The sequence below is a fragment of the Cygnus olor genome, chromosome 11 (genome assembly GCF_009769625.2).
Source record: "Cygnus olor isolate bCygOlo1 chromosome 11, bCygOlo1.pri.v2, whole genome shotgun sequence".
NCBI classification, from domain to species: domain Eukaryota; kingdom Metazoa; phylum Chordata; class Aves; order Anseriformes; family Anatidae; genus Cygnus; species Cygnus olor.
In genome coordinates, this window is record NC_049179.1 from 13,266,352 (window position 1) to 13,290,075 (window position 23,724).

The 23,724-nt window shown below is 39.6% G+C and overlaps 1 protein-coding gene across 8 annotated transcripts in view; it reads right to left on the minus strand.

The window, feature by feature from the left end:
* Nucleotides 1–23,724, minus strand: part of ARNT2 (aryl hydrocarbon receptor nuclear translocator 2) — a 107,526-nt gene that overhangs the window by 59,823 nt on the left and 23,979 nt on the right. For 3 of the 8 annotated variants that reach the window (XM_040569678.1, XM_040569683.1, XM_040569684.1), the window contains exons 2-7: nucleotides 22,651–22,762; nucleotides 16,452–16,499; nucleotides 13,263–13,307; nucleotides 13,107–13,151; nucleotides 10,710–10,923; nucleotides 8,251–8,464 (exon numbers count right to left, since the gene is read on the minus strand). In XM_040569678.1, coding sequence (XP_040425612.1) covers nucleotides 8,251–8,464; nucleotides 10,710–10,923; nucleotides 13,107–13,151; nucleotides 13,263–13,307; nucleotides 16,452–16,499; nucleotides 22,651–22,762 — 678 coding nt within the window. Of the gene's footprint in view, nucleotides 1–8,250; nucleotides 8,465–10,709; nucleotides 10,924–13,106; nucleotides 13,152–13,262; nucleotides 13,308–16,451; nucleotides 16,500–22,650; nucleotides 22,763–23,276; nucleotides 23,445–23,724 lie in introns of all 8 variants that reach the window. The other 5 variants (XM_040569682.1, XM_040569686.1, XM_040569685.1 and 2 more) reach the window with 4 other exon arrangements.

Below are 23,724 nucleotides of genomic sequence, written 5' to 3' on the forward strand. Positions count from 1 at the left end.
ACAGGGCAGATGTTAAAGCTAATACTGCACCCTCCCAGCATCTGTGGAGTTTCCATTGAACCATCCGAGATTTACAGTGGGCTGTAAGCAGGGCCAGTGCCAAAAGGCTCCAAGAGGCACACTTGGACTGCTTTATTGGCAACGTGCTAACCAAAAAAGTTGAACATTTTTGTAAGGTATTTGTGAAACATCGATCTTTTTCAAAAGGGGAAAAATTGCTAACTCCATATATTTCATCACGTATGAACACAGTATAACAAAACAGAGCAGGTTGAATAAATATTGAACATTAAAACAACAACAGAAAAAAAAAATCCAGCAACTGAAAATGATCCAGTCAAACATCTGTGATAACAGACCTAAGTACATGGCACTTTCCAAGTGAGAAACTCATGATGAAGACTAAAGAGAAATAACAACCACAAAACCCACTTGCACATGCATGCCCAAGCACCTGAAAATCCACCCTAAAAGCATTCCCTAATGCTATTCAGGTGTTATAAGTCTGTCTTAGAGTACTAGGCTAAAGCTGCTTCCTTATTTTTGTAAAAACATGTACTAACCTCTTTAAACAACCACTATAATTAGTAAAGTCACGTTAAAAGTTGAATTTTTTATCACTAGTTTTCCTTCCAGTACTATCCACCCATACCAAGTGCCTTAGCAGCAGGGAGACCACTGGATCTGTGTGTTTGTGTAGGAGTTGCTTTATGAACTGTTTTATGCACAGCTGACTTCTCCCAACATTTGGGATTTTTTTTCCCCAGAAACAACCCTTGAGACCAAAGCAAAACAAAATTCTCTTGGAATAAGTTAAAGAGATTAAATGTACCATACATTTAAAATACGATCATTTGAAAGTACCTATTTTTTTGAGAGGAAACTACATTCTTCTATTTCTGTGATATTGTCCAGTGTGTCAAAGGGCAGAAATAACCTTCTAAGTCCTCTTCCTTGCATGAACAACACAAAAAGCTAAATTCCATGCTCCTCTTTGCCCCTGTAAGACCATGCAACCACATTCACTGCTCACACAGTCACAAATGAATGATTTGTTCCATCCACTTCAACTGAAAAACTGTGTGACTCACTTGTAAAGGAAACCTCAAGTCCCATACATGTAATTTAATGCACAGAATGTTTAAAAGTTTCCTTGTCTTCCTTCTGGATCTCAGTACATTCACAGATCCAGACAAACCTCATTCACCCACCAAGCTTTTTATTTTGTCAGATAGAGTTGGCAAACCACAGTATATCAAATCAAACATCAACAGAAGAGAAGTGGAAAACACAGAGGCTTTGGGCATCACTTCTAAGCACATTAGTGGGAGATCCAAGATGTACGTGCCATAGCGGCACAGCTTTCTTGTTTCATGCTCCTAAGCATCTACTGTACTAATTCATTTCCTTGCAAACAGAACGGGGTTGGGGGAAGCAAAACATTCATTTCCTTCATCCGGCATGTAAAAACAAGTTGAACAGTCTAAAGCAGAAAAACACTAATTCTTTTGCATGGCATTGCCCAAGTTCAAATGCCATCTCTGGCTGGTACTGTGACCTTCTTGCTACCAGAACAAACAGTCCACAAAGCTGTGGGCAGATTTTTCTTCCTTGGAACAATGGCACAGAAATAGGCTGGCGGGTTTGGAAAGCCTTATATCTGAAACATCCTCTTCATTCTCCGCAATGCCGGTGGGACCACATAACTTTGCTGAAAAACAGGTAACACGTGATGATTTGGTATTTATCAGAAATGAGGTGAATATTTTCCAGGATTTAAATATGAGAAGATGCCTTGCCAGAATTAGCTTTTTCCACCATAAGACCAGACTGAATCCTGAAATACCCAGTTCACATGAACCACTCATATATTCTACACAAGACCGTGAACTCACATCTTGAAAAAGCAGGGACAAACTCAATGCTTCTGTTTTCAAAAATTTCTGTTTCTTTTCCCTGCGGGTGCAATAATCCTGGCACAGCTGTCCCAGGCTTCCACCCTTCCATGGAATAAAGCGGGGTGTGGGTGGGTGGGTGAAAAATCCCATAAAACATTAAGAGTCAAGGTTCAGACAGTTCTGCAGAGACTTAGAAGACTTCAGGACATCTCATATCGTGTATATGGAAACTTCATCTCCTCCTCTTCCACCTGCCTGCTGGTACTGTATGTTGTTTACGGGATGACTGCTTCTCTTCATCCTAGTGGTTGTTAAGTTTCATGGACATTCAATGAAAATGGTGGATGATGAACCGCTGTTTTATCCCAGAATAAAAGACACATGCAGCTATTAATTCTCTCTATAAAAATAAAAATAATACAACTTGTTCCCTACCTGTCCAGAGGCTAATGGTCTTACTAGGTCAGTCATCCTGTGCTAAGACATTAAAATCTGAAGTATTGAGATCTGGTTTTAATTCTCTGTACTCTGACTTCCTAAGCTGCTGGGCTGGGCACGTTTCAGAGGCAGATGGTTGTTTAGAGTTCATGCACTCAAAAGAGTTCACAGAAGTAAGAAGAAAAAATAAAGAAATAAAATGCTGCCAGTTGAAACAGCCCTCCACATGCACAGTACCTTTCTGATGCATAAAACTCTGATAAATGTGCTCTTCAGAACCAAAGGCCAAGGAATAAATTCTGAAACAAGCTTTACCACCACTCTTCGTTTTGTCATCTGTCTCGACAAGGACATACTTATATGAACAAAAGAGAATTTTTTTTTTTTTTTTTCAAGGAATTTGAACAGCTCTGGGTAGAAGAACATCTATCTTCGGCAAGTATCTTAATCACCACAAAACAGAACAAAGACAGATTCTGTCAGAAGACGTTTCTGAACTTTTTTTTTGGTATAAAATTTCAGACACCGATAACTCGAATAGATTTTTTATTATTATTATTAATAGGCTGACCCAATTTTCAAACAGATTAGGAGAAGCTCCCTGGTTTGCTAATATATTGCAGAAGTCATCCCATTAATTAAATGTTTTGATAATACATTACTTTTTTATTAATCATGAGTTTTACTGCTACTGATGATGATGACATTTACAGCGTAGTGGCACTCGATTTGCCAGAGCTGAGTTTCTGGGCATGCCTCAAGTCGGTCTTTGAATCTCTTCAGAGAATTGTGCACATGAAGCCAAGGAAGAATTTCATCCAACTCTTCTTCATATCAGTTGGATCCTCTCCTGAAACGTAAATTCAAGTTGGAGTTCAAAACGCTGACCATGCGTAAGAGTCACATTTGCACTCACAGGCTGGCAGTGTGTGTGACAAGAAGCGCCTTTCTTCTAAGATCATGCAGAAATCAGAGTTGAAGAATTGACGTGGAGGTATAAGACAGCTCTCAGCACAAAAATCCTGTGCTGAATTTCAGGAAGAGCATCTGTTGCAAAGGGAAGTTACTCCTAATCTTGTCTCTCACATGGTTATTTACAGTTTGTTGAGCATTTTTCATTTGTTCAGTGCTATGGAAAGCTTTGCTTTGCTTCTCCACTGGTCTCTGACATTGCCCTCTTTTGAATTTAACACAGTTTTTTCTCATTTCTACAATTTGACTCTATCTACAGCACCTACATTTTGTCTGTGTGTACAAACTGCACTTGGTAACAGCAAGTTTTGCAGCTGGATAGAAAACTGCATGAGATGAAACCATCACCACCAGACAACTCATTACTTGAAGGTTCTGAGAGACAGGTTCCCCAAACCAGACCTCTGTTCAACTAATATGGAGTGGTATTTCCACAGTACTCATGAACCACTGCAAATTGCAGCACAATGGTCTTTTCTTCTAAAAAGGTACCTATCAGCTTAACTTTTGCTGTGGTCAGTCACCATTTCCATTATAAAGTTCTACCTTTTTTGTACTTATAAAATATGGCAATAAAATATTGTGCCAAGACTAAACTTGGAATACAAGTCCTGCCGTCCTGCCCAGAAGTAACCTCAATTAATCTTTTTCAGCTAGCAACTAAATTGACTTAGTCATTTTTAAATCACTTGAAAACGAAAGCTTTGGAGGTTCTGGTTTTCATCACTTCCTTCCAGTCACAGGACCACAGTTTCAGCATCCTTCATCTACTCAGCTAAAACGGTTTGCAAAGACTTCTTCTCAACATGAGGGTCTCAAGCAGGCTTTGTGCATGGATGGGACTCTTTATCCTGTTCCTCATCTCACCTTAGCTATAAGGAAGCAGAAGGAAGACGTTATATATGGATTACAATGTGCTGTGCTGCCTGGAGCTCCAAGCTGAATATCATACACTCCAGTGTAAACATAGTGGAGGTATTCTTCAAAAGCTGTTTTTCTTTGTACTTAACTCTTTCTAAATTCTATCTATCTTCTGGGCCATGAGAGATTTTTTGTTTGTAGCCGTTTAGAGGCTCTCACTTGCATTAGGATTCTACTCTGCTTGCGTTATTCAACCACTTCACAACCTCCAACCCCGAACATGCATCTGAACCCCAACACCCATCAAGCTTCATCAGTGCATCCTAAGAACAAAGAGGTCTTTGCAAATGGATCCTACTGTGGGATCTGATCTCATGCATATTTAAAGTGATTTGTTTTTCCCATCTGCAGATTTCCAGGAACAAAAAGGGAAAATACATTATTACTCTGAATATCTGAGCCATTCTAATTAATCATGCCCATGACACACGCATGCCCATGACACCCTTCTTGGGAGCACCATTTGTTGCTATCAAGTCTCAGCTGCTGTCTTTTCTAGAGCATTTCAAACCATAGATACAGTTCAGCTTTCCCGTTGCTGCAATGTGTTTGCAATTAATGCACAATAAACAAGCGGACAATTGTTCCATTTCCAGGGAAAAATAAAATCTCCAAGGGTATAAAATGAAATAGAAACTATCCATCCTTCCCCATATCCTGAGAGTTAAAAATAGAGCAAGCAATTAACTCTGCAAACAAATCATGTTTTTTAGGCCGCAGTTAAAGAGCCACTTCAGCTTGGCATATGCTTTTATTGCTCCTGAAGTCCTGTCCTCTCCTTATCCATAACTATTCCCTGCTTCTCCTTTGCACTAGCACAGAGTTCAAGTAGCCCTATGATAAGGTGGGCCAAAGAGCTCTCTCTACTAAAACCAAGGGGTTTTTTTTGCTTAGGTTAGCTCTCGGCTGAACCAGCCCCCTTGATGTGACTCACACTGTAAATGCCAAAGTAATAGAGGGTGAAACGAGGTGAGGATTGCATAAGCTGGTACGACTGCCAAAGAAACGCTCATGCAACCACAGACCCAGTCTTATTCCTGGGGGCAGAAATGTGAGAGGGAGACTGCTTTCTCCACCAGCTCATTCTGTCACTTCTCTCTGGCAATGGTAGCCTCACAAGTTCTCAGGGTCTGAAACATCTTTTCTGTATGACAGGATTGCTAAGAGGTGCTGGGGAAAAAAAACAACACAGCAATGCCGTGATAACGATCACCATTAATAACAAACACACACAGGATAGTGCTACGATCCAGCACAAAGCAAGTGAAGGTTCTTTGTCAAGATGCTGTCATTGTTTCCTCAGGTCAAGGGCTGAAGGAGGAGGCTACAGGGTTGAGAAACAGACCCCAAGAAGGTGAGGAGGAAAGCAAAATTAAGAATTGTAAGATTCATTACTCTTTCACCCGAAAAGCCCTTCTCTCTAAGTAGCCCCAGCGCTCAACAGCCAGAGGCCGCTAAACAATGGGTGTTTTCCTGCTGTTCAGGGTGACCTTCACTTTGAGTAAGAAAATAAAAAAAAATCAAATGCACAGCTGGCTGGCTTGCACTTTGCTGCTCCTTCAAGCTCTGCACTGGCCTTTGTTTTGCATGAAACATAACTTTCGAAAGCCTAGAGAGACTTGAGGCTGCCCAAATGGTTAGGTAAACACTGACTTAGAAGAACTGCATTTGCCTACATGACTTTTTTTTTTTTTTTTAACGTCACTATGGCACTCATTATTTCTGTTCACTACCAGTTACTCCTACCTGTTACAGTGCTGCTACTCTGAATATAGCTTGTGTTACAGGAAGGGAAGTGGAATTGGTTGCACAGACCCATGAGTGATGCTCCTGAAGTCCGACTGTATGCTGCTTATAAGCAATTTGATGCTTAGCTGACAGTCCTTAAAGAGGACTGCTTCTCTTATTTAATGGTACTTTGCAGAGTCAAGGAAATACAAGTTTAATACAACAAATTGAAACAGCTTTTAGTTTTATTTATATGCTCCACAGACTGACAAAACTACTGCTACTCTAAAAAAAATAAAAAATGTACTTCATCAGTCACATCTTTAAAAACAAAACTACTCAAAGAGCAGGATTACATGATGATGTAAACCGGTTCACACTTTTTTATTAAAATGCTAGAAAAATTCAGTAGGTACCTCAAAAACTTGTTCTTTCTATTATGATCTTACAGGACATGAGATACATACAACTATATGTCTATGCTTGATTCAGAAGCAGACTGATTATTGTGTTTATGGCTTGTGAGATATTTAGGCAGCCAAAAAAATTGCACCATACAAGTAACCACAACAGGTTTGCAAAGGAAAACTTGCACAAGGTATCCTACATAGTTAGGACCAATTATGCGCTGTTATTTGCACTTGCTTGAAATGGCTGTAGTTACACACACTCTCCAGTCCCTAAAAAGCACCTTTCTACATCCAGCCTATATGCACACCTTAAAGTGTGCAGCTCAGTACCCTGGCTCTAAACAGGCCGCTGTTTGCCTCACACCAGGAAAACTTTCAGCTGCCCATGTACGACAGTTTTAAGAGCCTTCTGTAGCAATCTGACAAGTCTAAAAGAGTCAGACAGGAAAAAAGATTTAGCCCTCCATGTACTAGTATTTGAACTTCTCTTTCCACTGGCTAAAGATGGATGAAGTGTAAAAGGAAAGCATACAGTTAAAGGTGAAAGAAATACAGAGTTGGACTTCCAGAAGCGCTCTGTGTTTGTCTAGTCGTGCTCCAGTTTGAGCAGGTTAAGCCCACTTACCAAATGAGCACTTTAGAAAGTCTAAGTGTGACCATTTGTTGAGGTTCCGGAGTAATTGCTTCTTAGAGGAAGATGGTACGTGCATTAAAATGTATTGCATACTATGTAATAAAAACCAGTCATTGTGCTCTTTTGCAAATCTCACACATACATTTTAAAGTGGTATGAAACTCAGCTGTTTTGCTCTGCACAGGTTCCCCTAACTGTTCGCTTGGGTTTGATCCATCTGGATTTTTTACCACAGAATCTTGCTTTGAGTTTTCAATATGAATACGGGAAAGCTCTGCCAAAACCACATCACATTCAAACCACAGGAAACCATGAAATTGGCACTGTTTTGACATGGAAGCTGTAAACAGTGTGCAGGTTCACTCTAAACTGGATCACTGTCCTTTGAGTTATGAAACAACAAAACTTCCAGCAAGCCAGGTCAGAATTCTGAATTATTAAAGCAAGGAGAAATCATATGACTTTTGCCTCGATCAGGATTTTGTTATAAATAATTTTCCCTTTTTTTTTTTCCCTTTAGCTATAAATGTATCACATGGAAGAATAAAATGAGAAGCTGGGTTTCCCCCTTTCCAATTCTGAGTTAAAATAGGATTTAGCGATTTCTCATAGCTCTGATACACAGATTCTATTAAAGACATGATAGTTTCCTATTGGCAAGTCTTGAGCATGAAAAACTGTAAAAGCCAGAGTTATACTGTGAATATTATTTAGTTTTGTGTGTCAAATGATACATAGTCAGCTGTAGCTAACTTACCACATTGCTACAGGGGCAAGCCTCTTGTTTAAAATCCACACTAGATTTTCAGCTGCCAAACACTAGATTTTTTTTCCAGGATTCCCGTTAACAAACCACAAGGAACTTTTATGAAAATGGAAAAGTCTGAAGTATGATTTTGCCTTCAAAATAAACAGTGCCATAAAGCAAGACATTTGTAAAGAAGTCACAAGTTCATTGAGGACGAAAAGAAAACAATCCAGATTTCCAGACCGTGCCTGAAAACAATTCAGCTTCCAAACCTACCCAAGCCAGAAGTCGGAAAGGTAGAACTACATGAAGGTGGTTTGACTGAAGTCGAATAAATAGGAAACAAAATGTAGTGATGCAAAAGATGACTTAAATTACTGCAGTGCCTGCAAGAAAAAAGCACCCTAATCTTGCAGAACTCCATTTTTACCAGATTTGTAACAACAGGCATTCGAATGTCAGAAAAACTCTGCAGGGATCCATACATCAGATATATCTGACCTGTCATAGAGTTTTCAGATGTACACAGCTGCTCCCGTAGCTTTTCCACATCGTCTGGGTGAACCTGCTCATACAAAGTGCTGCCAAACCATTCGGACTGAGGCTGGTTCAGCACAGGAGTCACAGAATCGGATACGTAGATGACTCTTCCGGTCTCAGCTGCAACTACAAACAGGAACCCATCTGCAGCCTCCAGGATAAGATGTTTCAGTTCCTTTCAAAGAAAGGATTTGATTAGAAGGCCAGCAAGAAAAGGGAATTAAATAACACATACGTCACTGCCAAAGAATATTGTTTTCTTGTGATTTTAGTAGATGAACACAACGTTAGGAGAAATTTTTTTGTAGTATTGAAAAAACAACACATCCAAATTAGCAGCAGAATATAAATTGCTGACCTTAGTAACAAACAATATTGTTTTCCTTTATTGCCTTTTATCTGGTGATCTCAATGCACTTTAAGAAAATGAACTAAAACTCACTGTCTGGTACATGATAGATATCTAATATTTTTTTTAAAGTTATTTAGGAGTACAAACAGAGGAAATGAAGGGCTAGAACTCATATGGCAGACCCATCCCTTAATTAAATGTCCTGGATAATTTAATTGGAAAGAAAACAACATGACTTTTTGTTTGTTTGTTTTTCTTTTTTTTTCTCCCCCTCTGGACAAGTTCTGTTTGTAAATTAAACAGTCGGTGGATAAAAGACAGAAACTGTGATGGGGCAAGGACAGGAATCCTCAGCCTCCTCTCCTATTAGGATGCCCAAGCCATCACACACAAAACTTATACCATTTATTGCTTTCCTTTTCCAACCTGTGAACACAAAGCTTCTGAGAGCCAAGAAGACTGCGACACCCCTGCCCTTTGCCTTTCTTTATGTGGTCCCCTGCTCATTGTCCTGAGCACTTCTGCTCTGAGACACCCACACATCTGCCTGAGACATAGCACCCAGAGCCTCCACTTCACCTTGGGATCAGAAGCTGGGGGCCACAGACCTTTAAATCAAGGCAGTTCTGTCCCTCACTTTCAGACATTCGGTCTAGACACCCAATATCTTGAATTGCATATGCAAATGGCTCTTTGCATGCGTCACATGAAAACACTGCCTTTGGTTAACAGAGCTTGAAAACTTCTGATGTGAAAAGAAGACACCTGTCTCCCCAGTTCATGGAAAACAAGCTTGCACAGCCCTTGCCTGGTGGCTTCAGCAAGTATCAGGGCTTGCTAGGATACAGCAGTGAGTTACTGCATCTGAAACTCAGATAGGGAGCTTTCTGAGCCCCATTTCAGGTTAGATAGCACAGCATGGCTGGTGTGCAAGTGGCAGATACTACCTGATAAGGTGAGGATCAAAATCTGATTAATTCTACTAAAGCCCAAAAGAAATGGATAACACATCTGGAGAAACACTTAACAGACCAAAGATTTCTGCTGGCTTCAACTTCTTTACTGTAGAGAAAGCACATCAATTCTGAACCCCTTAGTAAATTAAAAAAAAAAAAAAACTCTCTGCAAGCTGGCTGCACTATACAGAGGATAAGGAATATATAATTAACTGCTTTGAATATATAATTAACAAAAGATAAGCTCTGTCATCCTGCAAAGTTCAAAAGCCAAGTTGCAAGGACAAGTGAGCAAGATGCCCTACCAAAAGCCAGTTGAATGGCAGTCCCTCTAGAAGCACACTTCAGGAAAGCCAGAATAAGCAGAGACGTGAACACTCAGAGGTCAGCAACAGCTGCTGTTTCTCTAACAGAAAGTAGTACCTCTAGCCATAACTTACATGTGTAAGTACTTAAATTGTTCAAACCACAAAAATGCACATTACACCCATTGGACTTCAAAAACAATGAAGGTGGTAGGAATTTCCAGTGCACTCTGTTAAGCACAGGTTTTCTTTGAAAACTGGGTGCATGTTCCCTCCTCCTCCATCAAAAATGTAACCAAAGTCCCTCAGCTGTTACAGATGAGATTCATCTCAGCCCAGGTCAGCTGTCTAGAACTTATGCATTGAAACTAAACAATTTTTTTAATCTTCCTTTAAACTAAGGATGGAGAGGCAGATTTTTGCAGATTCCTTTCTATCTTTTTTAGAGAATCTGTGTTAGGATAGGAGGAACCCAGTCCTAGAGATGAACAGTCATCTCCAATTGCAATGGACAGCCTGTGATTTGCTTTTCAGAAGGACAGACCTCAATGTTAAGTACCCTATGCTGCGAAAATGGACAAGAATGTCCATTCTGCAGCTTCAGAGCAAGGGATCTGTCATATGGTTATGATAAAGTCCAAAAAGTCACAAGAAACCTGTGTGCATTTACGTCTTGGATATTTAGCTTGTACCAGTTACTACTCAACAGTGAAGGGTCAAACTGAGACCATACTCCTCTCAGCACTTCCTCACACCACTGAAGACCACAAACCAGAGAAAACAGATATTTGTGAAAAAAAAATCTACCTGTTCTGTAAGAAACGAAGGCTTGTAAGCTCCATCAGTAGATTTATTTCCAGTGCCCCTCATTGATTTCATGTGTGAAACAGCCATCCGAAGAATCGTCAGCTTGTCAGGTTTACGAGCCAACGCACTACAAGTGGGTACCATATCAGACAGTTCGGTGATGTACTGTGTCATCTTATTTCTTCGGCGCCTCTCAATTTCACTGTGATTCTCCCTGATTGTTTAGAGAAACACCAAACCAACAGAAAAGCAGACAGGATCAATGTAAGAATTTCAATCAGAGGTAATAAATCATAATACTTCACACTTGTTTTGCAGCTTTCCCTCCAGAAGTGCAAAGTACTTTATGAAGCTAAGCACTATTATCTCTCAGTTTATAGACAGAAAATCCAGGCCACAGAAGGATAAATGTGAAAAGAACCCATATTTCTAGCCTATTTGTTTCTGGCCTTAATCTCTTAAGCAGTTTAGTATCCTTTGTTGAAGGACTAATAATGGAAGTAGAAAAATATGAGGTACTGACACCTGTCAACTCCTGCCAAACTCCCAAATTTGCTATAGATGTCATGCATCTCACAGCTTCCGGTCCTTGCTCAAGGTGTTGGCTCTGCTTGTAAGAGGCCTCCTTCAGAGGAAAGCTCTCGCTAACAACTGGATCATGTCAGGAGTAAGAGTCAGTTCTGACTGACAGTTAAAAAAATAAAAACACACTCACAACCACCCACTTAAGGACAACATAGGTCTCCAGTCCTGTAATGCTTTGTGGAAAGTCCCACATCCCAATACAAAGCCACAGGCCTGCAGGGAGACGCTATAGGCCTACAGGATCAGACAGGACTGGGACCATATATGGTATAAAAGTACATACCAAAAAAAAAGTAAATAAATAAAATGAATACAAAAGACAGCAAGTAAACATCTGGCTTGTCAGACAAAGATCAGAATTTATGTACAAGAACAATCTAACACAGCAGGGAAGTAACAATGGCAGTACTTGATGCTGCCCCGCTTCAGGCCGAGCTCCAGCGTTCTGATCTTTTATAGAAAACATATGACTGAGCTGGTGAGGCAAATCTGAGAATTCTCAAAATTGACAGTCACCAAATTCTGCCAGAGCTGAAGATCTGGGAGTTCAGTTCTCCCTTACTGTAAATCACCACTGCTTGATCGCTATCAAGGAATTTCACCAATAAACACAGAAGTGACAGTCCAAAGGGACCTAGAATACTTCTCTGTCTAGTACTTATATTTCAGATACTGTACCTGTCAGGTGGCAGCTAAATACAAGTACACAACAGGTATGTGATGCTTCAGATGTCAAAGCAGCATCTTCCACTGATTTCAATGAGCTGTGCATGGCATTTTCTTGTGGGATCGCTGGCTGATCCAACAAGATGTGAAAGGTGATCACATGGAGAGTCCACCCGCATTGATCAGTACAGAAACACAAATTTAAAAGAAACTGCAACATTCTTTGGAACTGAATGTTATGAAGAGTGATCATGAAAGGCTTGGCACACTCTTCAACTACTTTACAACTTAATAATAAACTTTTCCATTTCAAATGGCTGATACACAGCCTTTGTGTGGGTCTGCACAGATGTGGGAGAGAACACTGACTGTGGGAGTCAGACCGTATACACACAAGCAGAACATCTTGTGTGACAGTGTGCATGTACGTAAGAGCGTGTGTGTTCAAGTCTTTATACATGAAGATAAATACGGACAAGGGGAAGAAAAATGCATTTTTACATGATGAAAGCTTGGTCTAAGTTCAGCATTTTCACAGAAATGGTGGCTGAGAGACAAGAGAGACAAAGAACACACATATTCAACACACATTTTACATTTATAAATACATATTCCATTGTCTGCCACTGAAGTATTTTGATACTAGTGATCATTATAAACAACCATTATAAGGAGTAAACAGACTGCAGGACTTCCTGAGAAGAAAGAGAAGAATATCCAATAGTCCATTTCATTTATGATCATAAAAACTAAAAAGTAATAGTATGTTAACCAATTGGCCATGAAAAGGTTCAACCAAACAAAACCCTGAAACTTTCCTGAAACTAGTTCAAATTTAAACTCTTAAAAGAAAAAAAATGGGCTGTGCTCCTTTTCCAAAAGGGCCTGCCCAGGGAACCCTGGCATTCATAAACATGTGCAGGATGATGTCCTAATTCTGTCAATTCTAGCTTTGTTTTTGTGTGGATGTTTTGGAGGCACATTACATTTTAGGAGATTGTGGGAGCTGATCCAAACCCACTTTGGTCCAGCATTAGTGTTTCTGACTTCAAGCATTTTTGGATCAGTCAACCCTTCTGACAGTCAGAACTGCATCATATAAAATAAAAATGGGGGCAAACCATTTTTGATTTTCCTTTCTCATACCTGGCCATCCTTTCTGTGTCAGCAGTACTTTGATCATCTTCCCACCTAGAAACAAAATAACCAGCTCTCTAAGCTAATGCACAAATACTGAGATGTTTTGGATATGACCATTCCCCTCTTTTCTCTCAGCAGAAGACCTCTACGGAACACGCCTACCTTGCAAACTTTTCCTTATCACCAGAGATTTGATCACCATCATACCTATAAACAAAAGATAGCAAGTAAATTCACAAGTGTTATACATTGTACTAAAGTCAACACACAGCAGAAAGCAAAGAGGTTCACAACTGCAAACTATTACAAATAACAGCAAGAAAAATGAGGGCATGAAAATAATAAAGCAAAGAAAATGTGGAGTTTAATGAAACTTCCAAGCCATGCTGATTCAAAAACTTCATTTGTACATTTAAAACAAGTTGAAGACATATTTCAGTGGATTTATGCAGACACTCTGACGTACACTTATTGCTTGGGAAACTTAACAACCAGCACCATTACAGAAAACACCACTGAGCTTCTATCGGCAGCAGCCCATGAAATATTCATTGCTGTGTTGGAAGTGAATGAGCTGTATCTTTCCCAGATTGCAACCACAACTCCCTCCTTTCAGTAGAGGGCACTGATGGTCTACAGATAACATGGGAGGGCACAGACACACACTTAAGTGCAATGCAATACATAGGGATGCCTTCAGAAAAAAGCTCTGGTAGGTATCTATGATGTACCATCTGTTGGTAAGACTGGCTAAAGTCAGGCAGGCAGATGAAACTGCTAGGTAAATAAAAGTGAAATTAAAACTGTCATAAATATCTAGAAGTAAACAGTTATCTCATTCTCTCCCAAATCAACAGAAGTTAGATGCCCAAACAGACACTCGTGGTGTATCACTGTCAACTTTATGGAGGAAATCCAGATCAATGGGACTTTAGCCCCACAGGATTGAAGTTTCATTGCTTCTGAAGTGCTGTCCCAGAGACAGGCACCAATGTGATGTTTTACTAAAAAAATGACATGCTCCTTTCCCTTTCCTAAAAACATACTAATCCTTCAAAATTAGATTTTGCTAAAGTAGTTACAAAAAGATGCATTTTTTGCATCTTGAAAAAAAAATCTTACTTTTGGAGAAACCAAAAATGTTTTTTTCCAAAACAGAAAAAGTAAGTTTTTGAAAATAAAAAAATTTAAAAATAATAAAAAAAAAAGGTTAAGAGGCTAATGGGTTTTCTACAAGTGAAGAGCATTACTGGTTAAGAATAGACCAGTGAGATTTTGTATTAGAATTATGTCTTTCCAAAACAATGTAATTTATTACTACAGAGAGCCTATGAAGCTTTCACTTATTACTTGATAAGGAAACACAGCATAACTAAGCATCTTTTCTCTTCTAAAAACTAATAATTAACAACTTCTCCTCTGAAATGAGTTAAAAGTAATTGTAAGTACCACAAATGTGCAAGTTCCTCTATGAGGCTTCATATTTTCCTTTCTCACTAAGTCTGATCCAAACTCTTATGACAAAGCTTAAGCGAGACTTGAGGCACATTCCTTTCTACATTGTTTTAGCACTAACACCCTCAAAACGTTCAAGTGAAAATGTCACTTTCTTCCACCTGACTCTGCTCTGAGAACATACTGTGCCTGAACAATTTTAAACAAAAATACAGATTCAATGAGGAATGCCCACATGCTGTTAGGTGAGAAGTACATGCATGTGTCTCCAGGTGACAGTGGGAAGCCATGCAGGTACTTGAGCTGCCTTGGAACTCCCTGAGAAGCAATGTGTGTTAACTCACGTGGAGCACCACGCTAACACCACTACTTCTAGTGCTGCTGCTAGCTTAGGGGCTGTCTACTCATTCTTGTCTGGTTGGCTGGGCTGAAGATGCTGTTGCCTCTAGCTACTCTCTTCTCCCTTCCAGTCTCCCAGCTGACCTCTACGAGTGCATTATTGAGGTACTTCAGTCAAGGCAAGCTGGGTTAGCTTAAACTTTTAAAAAGCAATTCTTTGCTAACCAACTAATTTTGGCCAACACAAGTTAGGAATCAGTTATGTGAGCAATGTGGAGAAGGGAAAAAGACCTAAAAGGAGGACAACTAGAAATAACATCTCCTTGAGAGGTCAACCGTGGCCAGAAGAGGATGTCTGCACATAGCCCTGGGCATCTCCACATTGTTTTTCTGTACCCTCTGTAAAAGCAGAACAATCTGTTTTGTTTGTTTGTTTTTACATCATTAAAGATTTAAATATCACATTTTGATCTGGCATCTAAAATCAGGGAGTCTACGCACTGTACACCGTACTTCTCCAATAAAAATAATGGAAATACTGGCTTTCCTCACAACCCATGGCTAAAGCCAGGCTGGAGACAGACCAACTCATGTGCACAACTGTACCTAGAAACCCTGATGCTTATGCAGGCAAAAATCAGATCATATTAATTACAAATCTTGAACCCTTAACACACATCATCTACCAAACATTAGAGTAGCCCTCAGACCAGGTGTTTTAATGCCACAGACTGGTATATTCTTTCTGTAAAAGACGCCAGCTAAACTTGTGTGCTGCTGGTCCTGTCCAGGAGGTTATGTTATGGTGTTGCAACACATCCTGTTAAAACCCTATAGTGACAGCTGTGCTTAAACATGGCTGCTACTATATAGCTGCAATTACAATCTGAATGATCGGCAGTTATCAGTAGGCCTCAAAGCACCTATTCTCAGTGCAGGCACTTGGTTTCTAATGAAAAAATGCAAACAGTGTGACTGGAACAAAAGGAAAAGTGAAAAATGGCAATGATGTTTTGATGTTTGTTTTTGTTTCTAGCATAGAATATTCCACATTAACTGTAACATTTATTTTGGCAATTCTTACTATTCAGTTACACCTAATGTACATAATGACCTTGAATCTTAAAAAAACAACCCATGCCTCTAGGATCTGTCATATTGTCTTAACAAGTAGTTAGTATCTGAACTAAGTTCAAAGTAAAATTATTTTTCAGTGGCAAAAAGACAACTTCAGCAATATCAAATTATCAAAATTCATTTACAGCAGTTGAAATACTAAGTTATGTCAAATGAGAAAAATTGTGATTTTTAGCTGCAGAGTGAAATTATGACACAAATATTCTGTCAACTTTGTAAGCCAATAACTACATCAAGCAGATTTTTGTCAGTGTGCCTAATTTGCAGAGGAAGCTGGTAAACTGTAACTAGAATTTAGGTCAAGCTGTTGGCAATTTCTTCAGCCCATATCCACAGAGACTATAAAACAGTAGTAGTGAGACAGCTGTCTTTCTCCACAGAAAAAGTAAGAAATTTGGTCAACGCTTCATAAAGGCTCACCTTGAAAATTTGCTGGGTCCTTCCCCATCTTCATCATCGAAATCCATTCTGTAAAAGCAAGATTTCCAAATATGTAATCATGAAGTTGGCAATGGTGACATGAACATTCAAGTCAACAGTTCTCAATCCTGTTTGATTTATATTTTGACTGGGGGTAGGGATGGCTGTAGATTCCAGTCTTGCTCATACTCTCCAGACCCCCCTAAAAGTAGCTTATTAGCTGCCAGGAATACAAAGAACACAAGTTAAAAAACAAATAAACAACCACCACCACCACCAAAAGAAAACAAACAAAAAAACACGCTGTTCTGCTCCACAAAAATCCACACTGCTAAAATCAACAAATAAAAGGAAATATTAAACAAATGCAATTCTTGTGAAACAGCCAGAAGTGCTATCTCTAAGGCCTGACAGAAGTCTACAGAAATTAAAGGTAGAGCAGTTATCGACTCCCAGCCTCTTTGCCAAAAAGATTATGTATTTCACCTCTATTGATCGTAACCATGGCACACTCTTAGACCTGTCCTATATCTCCAATAATTTCACATGAATTACCAACCAGGCTGTAGGTAGCAATTACCTGGCTGTAGGCAGCAATTACTTTGTGGTGTTCCTTACCCAGGCCATCCTAAAATGACCTGTGGATCTACTGTGCACCTAACTTACCTGCTTCATGTCCCAGACCTTCTTAAGTAAAAGAGACGAGCTCTTCCATGGGCCAAATCCTAGCCCTCCAGTTAGGATGCTCTAGGGAGCCACAAAAAGCAAGAACCTTTTTCTTCACTTATCACACAGAGACACTAGGAAGATTAAGCTCCTAAATTAGTCACCTAAATTACTTTCCTACACTACGCAGCATGATTACCTCCTTCCTGTTGATACTGTCACTACAAAGCTCTGTAAAAAGTATTTTTTACATGTTTGTATCCCTAAGAAGAGGTAGACAAATAGATATCCCGATTACAAGGGGGCGACTCTGGCATTATGCCAGACTAAGAACCAATCTGATATGAAATTACCATATACAATTACTGTGTTAGTGTATTTATTTTAATAAGAAGCTATGTTAGTATGACAGAGACTTGAGCAGTCACATAAATGTAATACGTGTAGATAGGAAATCACAGGGTTTTTTGCAAATGATTTTATTGGGTTTCTTCACACTCGAAGCTTTCTAGCATTTCAGTGTAATATAATATAATTTATATAATTACAAATTCGATGCCTCTACTACTTCATGTTACCAATAGATATATGTCATATTAAAGGCAAAAACCCTGAAAAGTGACAATATTTAACTCAATATTAAAAAAAAACAACCTTTCCAATTAAAAATTAAGATTTATACATTCAGAGTGTGGGATCAGTGGTATAAAAACACTCTTTAAAATTGCATGAACATACAGCAGAATGTGCTCCAGTTAGACAATACAGCCTTGCTTCCTAATTTTGATATCAAAGACAGACTGGTCTATACAAGACACATTTGACTCACAGCAATCTACGTACAATCAGGACGTGAGCAGCAAATAAGCACAGGAATTGGAAATGGCATTAGAAAAAGACAGAGTAATATTTTCCAGATGGCAATAGCGATCATTCATTTCTAAAGGAAGCAAGGAGAAAACCATTCTCCCAAAAGAGTCTTAAGAAGAGATGCACATTTAATTTGGTCGTTTGATGCAATCATCATTTTCACTACAAATTACATTCTTGCTCACCTAATTATCACCAAACCCAGTTTCTAAATCACTTCCCTTGCCAGTGACCTCTCAGCTGCATTGTGCAGAACAACACCGACCTCCAGCGGCCAGCGACATCTCCTATGCAGAAGTACTAAGCCAGGAGGACCCTGCGATGTGCTGCTAGCCCCAAACGTGGCCTTCGGTGCTGGCATCCACAACCTGAATTTCCTCAGATATGCTGCAACACTCATTGTATTTTAACATTTGTGCATTATCATCTTGTTGAAGCTGTGCTCTTACCTACCTGCTTCTTCCCCACATAATAATGTGCCTATATACAACAGCCCAGAACCCACTTTGGGGTTATATCAATCGCAGTGTTTGTGCTTATGCCAAAAATGTGAAAGTCAATGTTAGGTGAGAGCTGTTTCATTTCAAGCAAAGCACACATTTGGGCAGGCACTAGGCTGGCTGCAGCTAGAACAACTTGCAAAATCATCATGTCAGGCGTATCCTTCCCTGGTTTCACCAGCAACTGAAACACAACTGAGATAAAGCTGGAGTTTCCAGTGTATGGAACACGGGCAGAAAAAAAATACATAGTCATACTATAGGAAAAAGACTTTCCCCCAGAGATTTAGTAAGACACTCCTTAAATTTGGGATGCATTCATTTTTTAATTCCCTTTTCTTCCTCTCCAATACACTAGGATTCCATACTGTGGTAGATTTTCTTAGCTTCCAGCCAAATACTCTAGCTGAGTGTTAGAAATGGATTTTCCCCTCAAAAATCAAGTATTGTCTCTGCTGCACTTTAGACTAAGTTTTATTATTGCCAGAATATAATACCGAGAATTACAGAGAGCCTGATGACAGTTTAAGGCTTGATCCTGCTGCCCATGCTCAATGCCTAGTCCCACTTACTCCTTACTCCCTACTTTTCCAAATGGCTGGCTATCAGCTTCTCATCTCATAAGATCTTGATGGGTTAATAATACCCATAGGTAACCCCTACCACATGTACAACAGGCTCATCACTGCAGAAACTCGTTGCCTAGGGTGCAATGCCAGACTGCAGCATACTAAATCTCTAAATAACACCTTTCCTTTTTCAACTACCAAAAAATCTTGACTTCTTTCCAAATGCAATAAGATAAAAAAATAAGAAATTGAACATGTAGTTCATGAAAACGTCAATACTTGCAAAAATGCAAATGTATCTGTCCCCTCTTTGTTAATAAATAAGTTCCCTAATTTCACATTTCACTGTGCAAAATGAAAAAAAAAAATCCTCTAAAAATCTGAAAAAAAAACTCAGGTTTAAAGTCAGTGATTCTAACTTCCTGCCAGAACCACCCCATCTGCTTTGTAGTAAGGCAAAGTGAAAGGTAAGGAATCAGCTGCAACCTTTAGCTGAACACAGGAGAACACACAAAAATAATATTCCAACAAACCCTTCATACCCTGGCAGATAAGATCTTCTGTTCAGATAGAATATATTGCACAGTACCAAAGCAGTCGAAGCAACCTTGAAGAAGACAAATGACATCATTTCAGAAGTTCCAGAAAGAGTATCTTCTCTTCATTTAAATTTCCCATTAAAAAGAGACTAAAAAAGAGCTGCACTGTGCTCTTTTGTTTTGAGGAAAGAGCATAAGTCTTGTTTTCCTCTTTCATACTGTTCACGTCAATCGTGAAAAGATCTGATGTACGAGGTACTTAGTAAAACATTTTCATCAAAAGATGTGTGGGTAACAAAAGTAATGTGACAAAAATATTTTATTACTGATTTTTAATTAGAAACATTTTCATACAAAAAAAAAACAATTCACAACACAAGGTGGTTCTGCACAGGTTAAAAAATGAGATGGGAGAGGATTTGAACACAATAAAATAATTATGTAAAACTCCCAAGCAGTGTCAAAAGATGGCTTGCCACGATTATTCGGTATAGGAAGGCGCAGGTAGGAATGATGGGGCAGAGCTGCTGAGAGGAGGATGAGGATCTGCACTACAGCCCTTTGTTCGGTGCAAGATGGGGGCACCCGGGGAGAGAGATTGCTGGCTGCGGTCTCTTCCTCCCCAAATCTCCCTGTTCTGTGCCTGAGAAACAAGACCATGTGCTGAACTGAAACAAAACCAATGCATCTGTAAAAGCAAACAAAAAAAAAAACAGCCCTTCCTCTCCGAGTACAGATAACCAAGGAGGGCAAAAAAGCCCCTTTATCCTCTAAAACTACTTTAAACCTAAAGACTTCACTTTACATTCGGTAGTTACTGGTCACAGCGATGGCTTCTCTTATGCACTACTAGGATGTCACTTTTTTCTATGAAGCGCTTGGTATAATTTATAGAAAGGAAAAATATTTTTCTGAGCTGTCAATGAAGCTGAATGCCTGCACCGCAGAACACCTCCTGGATAGCCAATGAGTTTAAACTGATCTACATTCAAGTCCACACAGCAATTATTCTGCCAGCTTGCCTCAGCAATTACGAGAAAAGAAACAATTTTCAGAGATAACTGGAGCTAGAAAAGGCGACTGTGTTCATGAGCTATATTCCTTTATGTCTGACACAAAGCATTCATTTCTAAAATGCCCAAGGATTTAGGTGTACAAAGATATATCGCCAGGACAGTAATGAAAGGACCAAGTGTTAGCTGCAACTTTGTTCAAAGAGAAGCTTCAAGGAATTAGACACAGCAGGCATTCTTTCCCTCCAGGCCTGAATATGTACACACTGAACAAAAAAAACGCACCCTTGGCTCAGACTTGAAAAAGGGTTATTAGTTTAGAGCTACGGTGCACAGATAAAGTACCACAGTATGGATATAACAGCAAATCTGTACTATCTTATTCACTGAATTTGCATATTAAATACATTTCAAATCATTTGGTTTTACGTTCTTCCTATCCTCCCCCACTCCGCTTCCTTGCAAATAGATTGATGATATTAAAACGCAACATTTAAAGCAGAGCTTTCAATTAATATCAAGTCAGGACTTAATATAATCAGAAGATTTCACAGTCAGCAGCATCAACCCTTGGTAACAGTAATTTGCAAACTTGTATTCGTAGTTGACATGGTTTATGATCAAAAACAGATATCAACTATCCTGCAACTCAAAAGCACAGAAGGTTATACAAGCCATGTAGCAATAAAAATATGTTAATGCTTTGTTTTCTCTTCTGAGGGCAACTTTGAAAAGGCTTTTTCACTGAACAGTTTCAAATTAAAAATGGGATGCCTCTTAAAAACAGATTTCAGGAATTTCTCAGAGCAGTTCTATACAGTTAGCTCAGCATACGGAAGCATACTCCAAGAGGAACAACCTCCAAACTGTCCTGCCCAAAGGAACCTCCCTCAGAGCAAACAACCCAAGTGCTCAGTTCACACCAGCTCAGTTCTGCATCCAAGGCAAGGTCCACGTTCTCCTCTCTCAACTCGTTCCAGGAACAAGACTCCAGCACCGGTACTTGGGCAGGCACCCAGAACTGGCAGCACGTCTTGGCCAGCGATCCCTAGGGCAGCACTCACAGGGAATTAGGTCTTCTCACCAGGTGCCTATCAGTGAAGATTTTATTCACACTATCGATCCCGTTAAGTCCTACCACTGTAATATTTAGGGCTAAGTATAATACTAACCAATCTCTTTTGCAGGCACACTTCTACCAGAGATATCTCTGGGAAAGAATCACCATTACTTGCGATCAACCATTTGTTAAGTGAAAAAAAAAAAAAGGTATTTTTGGTATTTCTGATAGTATTAGAGAGTGGTTTTCTGCTCTTCTGCATCTCTTGATATGTTTTTCTTCTAATACAGAAGATTACTATCAGCTGCCACAGAACAATGTGATGTGGAAAAGCTATGGCTACACCATGCCAACCTTTATATTTGGATAAAACAAATCCTCTTCTTTAGCAGAACCTTCATCTAGGTTAGGAACTCGATTCAGGCCCTTTCTCCCAGAAGTGGGGAGACTATGCAACATTTCCCATGAAGTTTAGGATACCATACACCACAAAATCTGAACAGAGAAACTACTTGTGCTATTTCTGTACCTGGGACTGTAAAGAAAACATTATTAACAGAAGGCATTTATTTGAGAGATTCCAGGTCCAATTTTCAGATGAAGCTGGATAAGTCAGCATGTACAAGTAAGAACACATCTTATTAGCTTTATTCAAATGATAAATGCTTTTGAGATTAAACAGACGTAGGCAACACACAATCATTACACAAAAAACAGCCATGAGACCCAAACTCTGTTTCTGGATGCTTTGCCAAATCCCAAAGTCCTTTGAAGTGTGCAAAACAACAAACACCACCCCTATCAGCAAGTTTGATCTTGCAGTAAGAGCAGATACATTGAAAAGAACAGCAAAACACCAGCAACTAATACCATAACACAGTTTACCTATATAAACATTATATAATAAAGATACAAATATGTATTTCCAGTTTTTCAATAAAAATAGTTTCCATTCAGCACTGAAAAAAAGGAAATGGCTTACCCAGAGCGGCGCTTTCCTCCTCTGGAAGGCATGGATCCCGCCATTCTCACCTGTCCACTTGCCATTGGTGCCACCGGCAAGGCCACTGAGCCAGGAATGTCCGATGCCATTTCTGTAATACAGAAGTAGGGCAAGAGGGAGGGGAAAAAGATCTTTTAATCCATTACCTCCAACGAGAAACCCGTGATGACAAAGTTACGGAATGGCCCTTTCAAACATAAATGGGGAAAAGCTTTCCTTTTTATTTCGAAGAAAAAGTAAAGCTCTCCCATCAAAGCCTAGCAAGCTGTCAGCTCCTTTAAAACAAGTGCAGGTTTGTAAATAACCATTATGTGTGCCTTGGGAGATGGCTGAGAGAACACAGCATACTGCAGGTGCCTCTGCATTAACGGTTACCTATGGGCTTGTCACAGTTCTGCTTCTCAGAGGGGCTGGCAGAGGAAGGCCAGCAACCTTTAACAGTAGTTACATTGCCCCGTAGAGATATGCGGGGCTGAATTCCCAAGAGAAATGAAGCTGTACGAACTGAGGAAAATAAAACTTCAAGGACTTCCCAGTTTGCCAAAGAGGTCAAGAGTTTAGAGCAGGAATTAATTATTGGGCAACGCTGTTTTTTTATTATTTACATTTTGGTAGCACTCAGTGGACCAGACTGAACTTAGCAGAGCTGCAAGTCTTCCTGCATTTGTGCGCGGCACCTTGCAGAGCTGACCTGAGCCTGAAACGCAGGCTGGCACTCATCCCTCTGCCAGTGCTCCAGGCTTAACGAGATCTCCAAACCTCAAATCCTCGACCTGAGGAACAAAAACAGTGCAACTGTCTTCAGACCACTACCGGCAAGTACTTCTACAAGCTATCAGTAACAGTCTGTTACACTCTAAAAAAGAAAAATGGAATATAACGTATTTATATCATTTTTTCCTACTTCACAGGTTAAGCACGTTTTGTCTCTGTGCGATTCCTGTAAAGTATGCAAGTAATTAAAACTTTTCAAATGTAGATAAACTTCACTTACTCTGGAGGTAAAAATCTACAGTCATAACATTTAATTATCATGAAAGAAAATGCATCCTC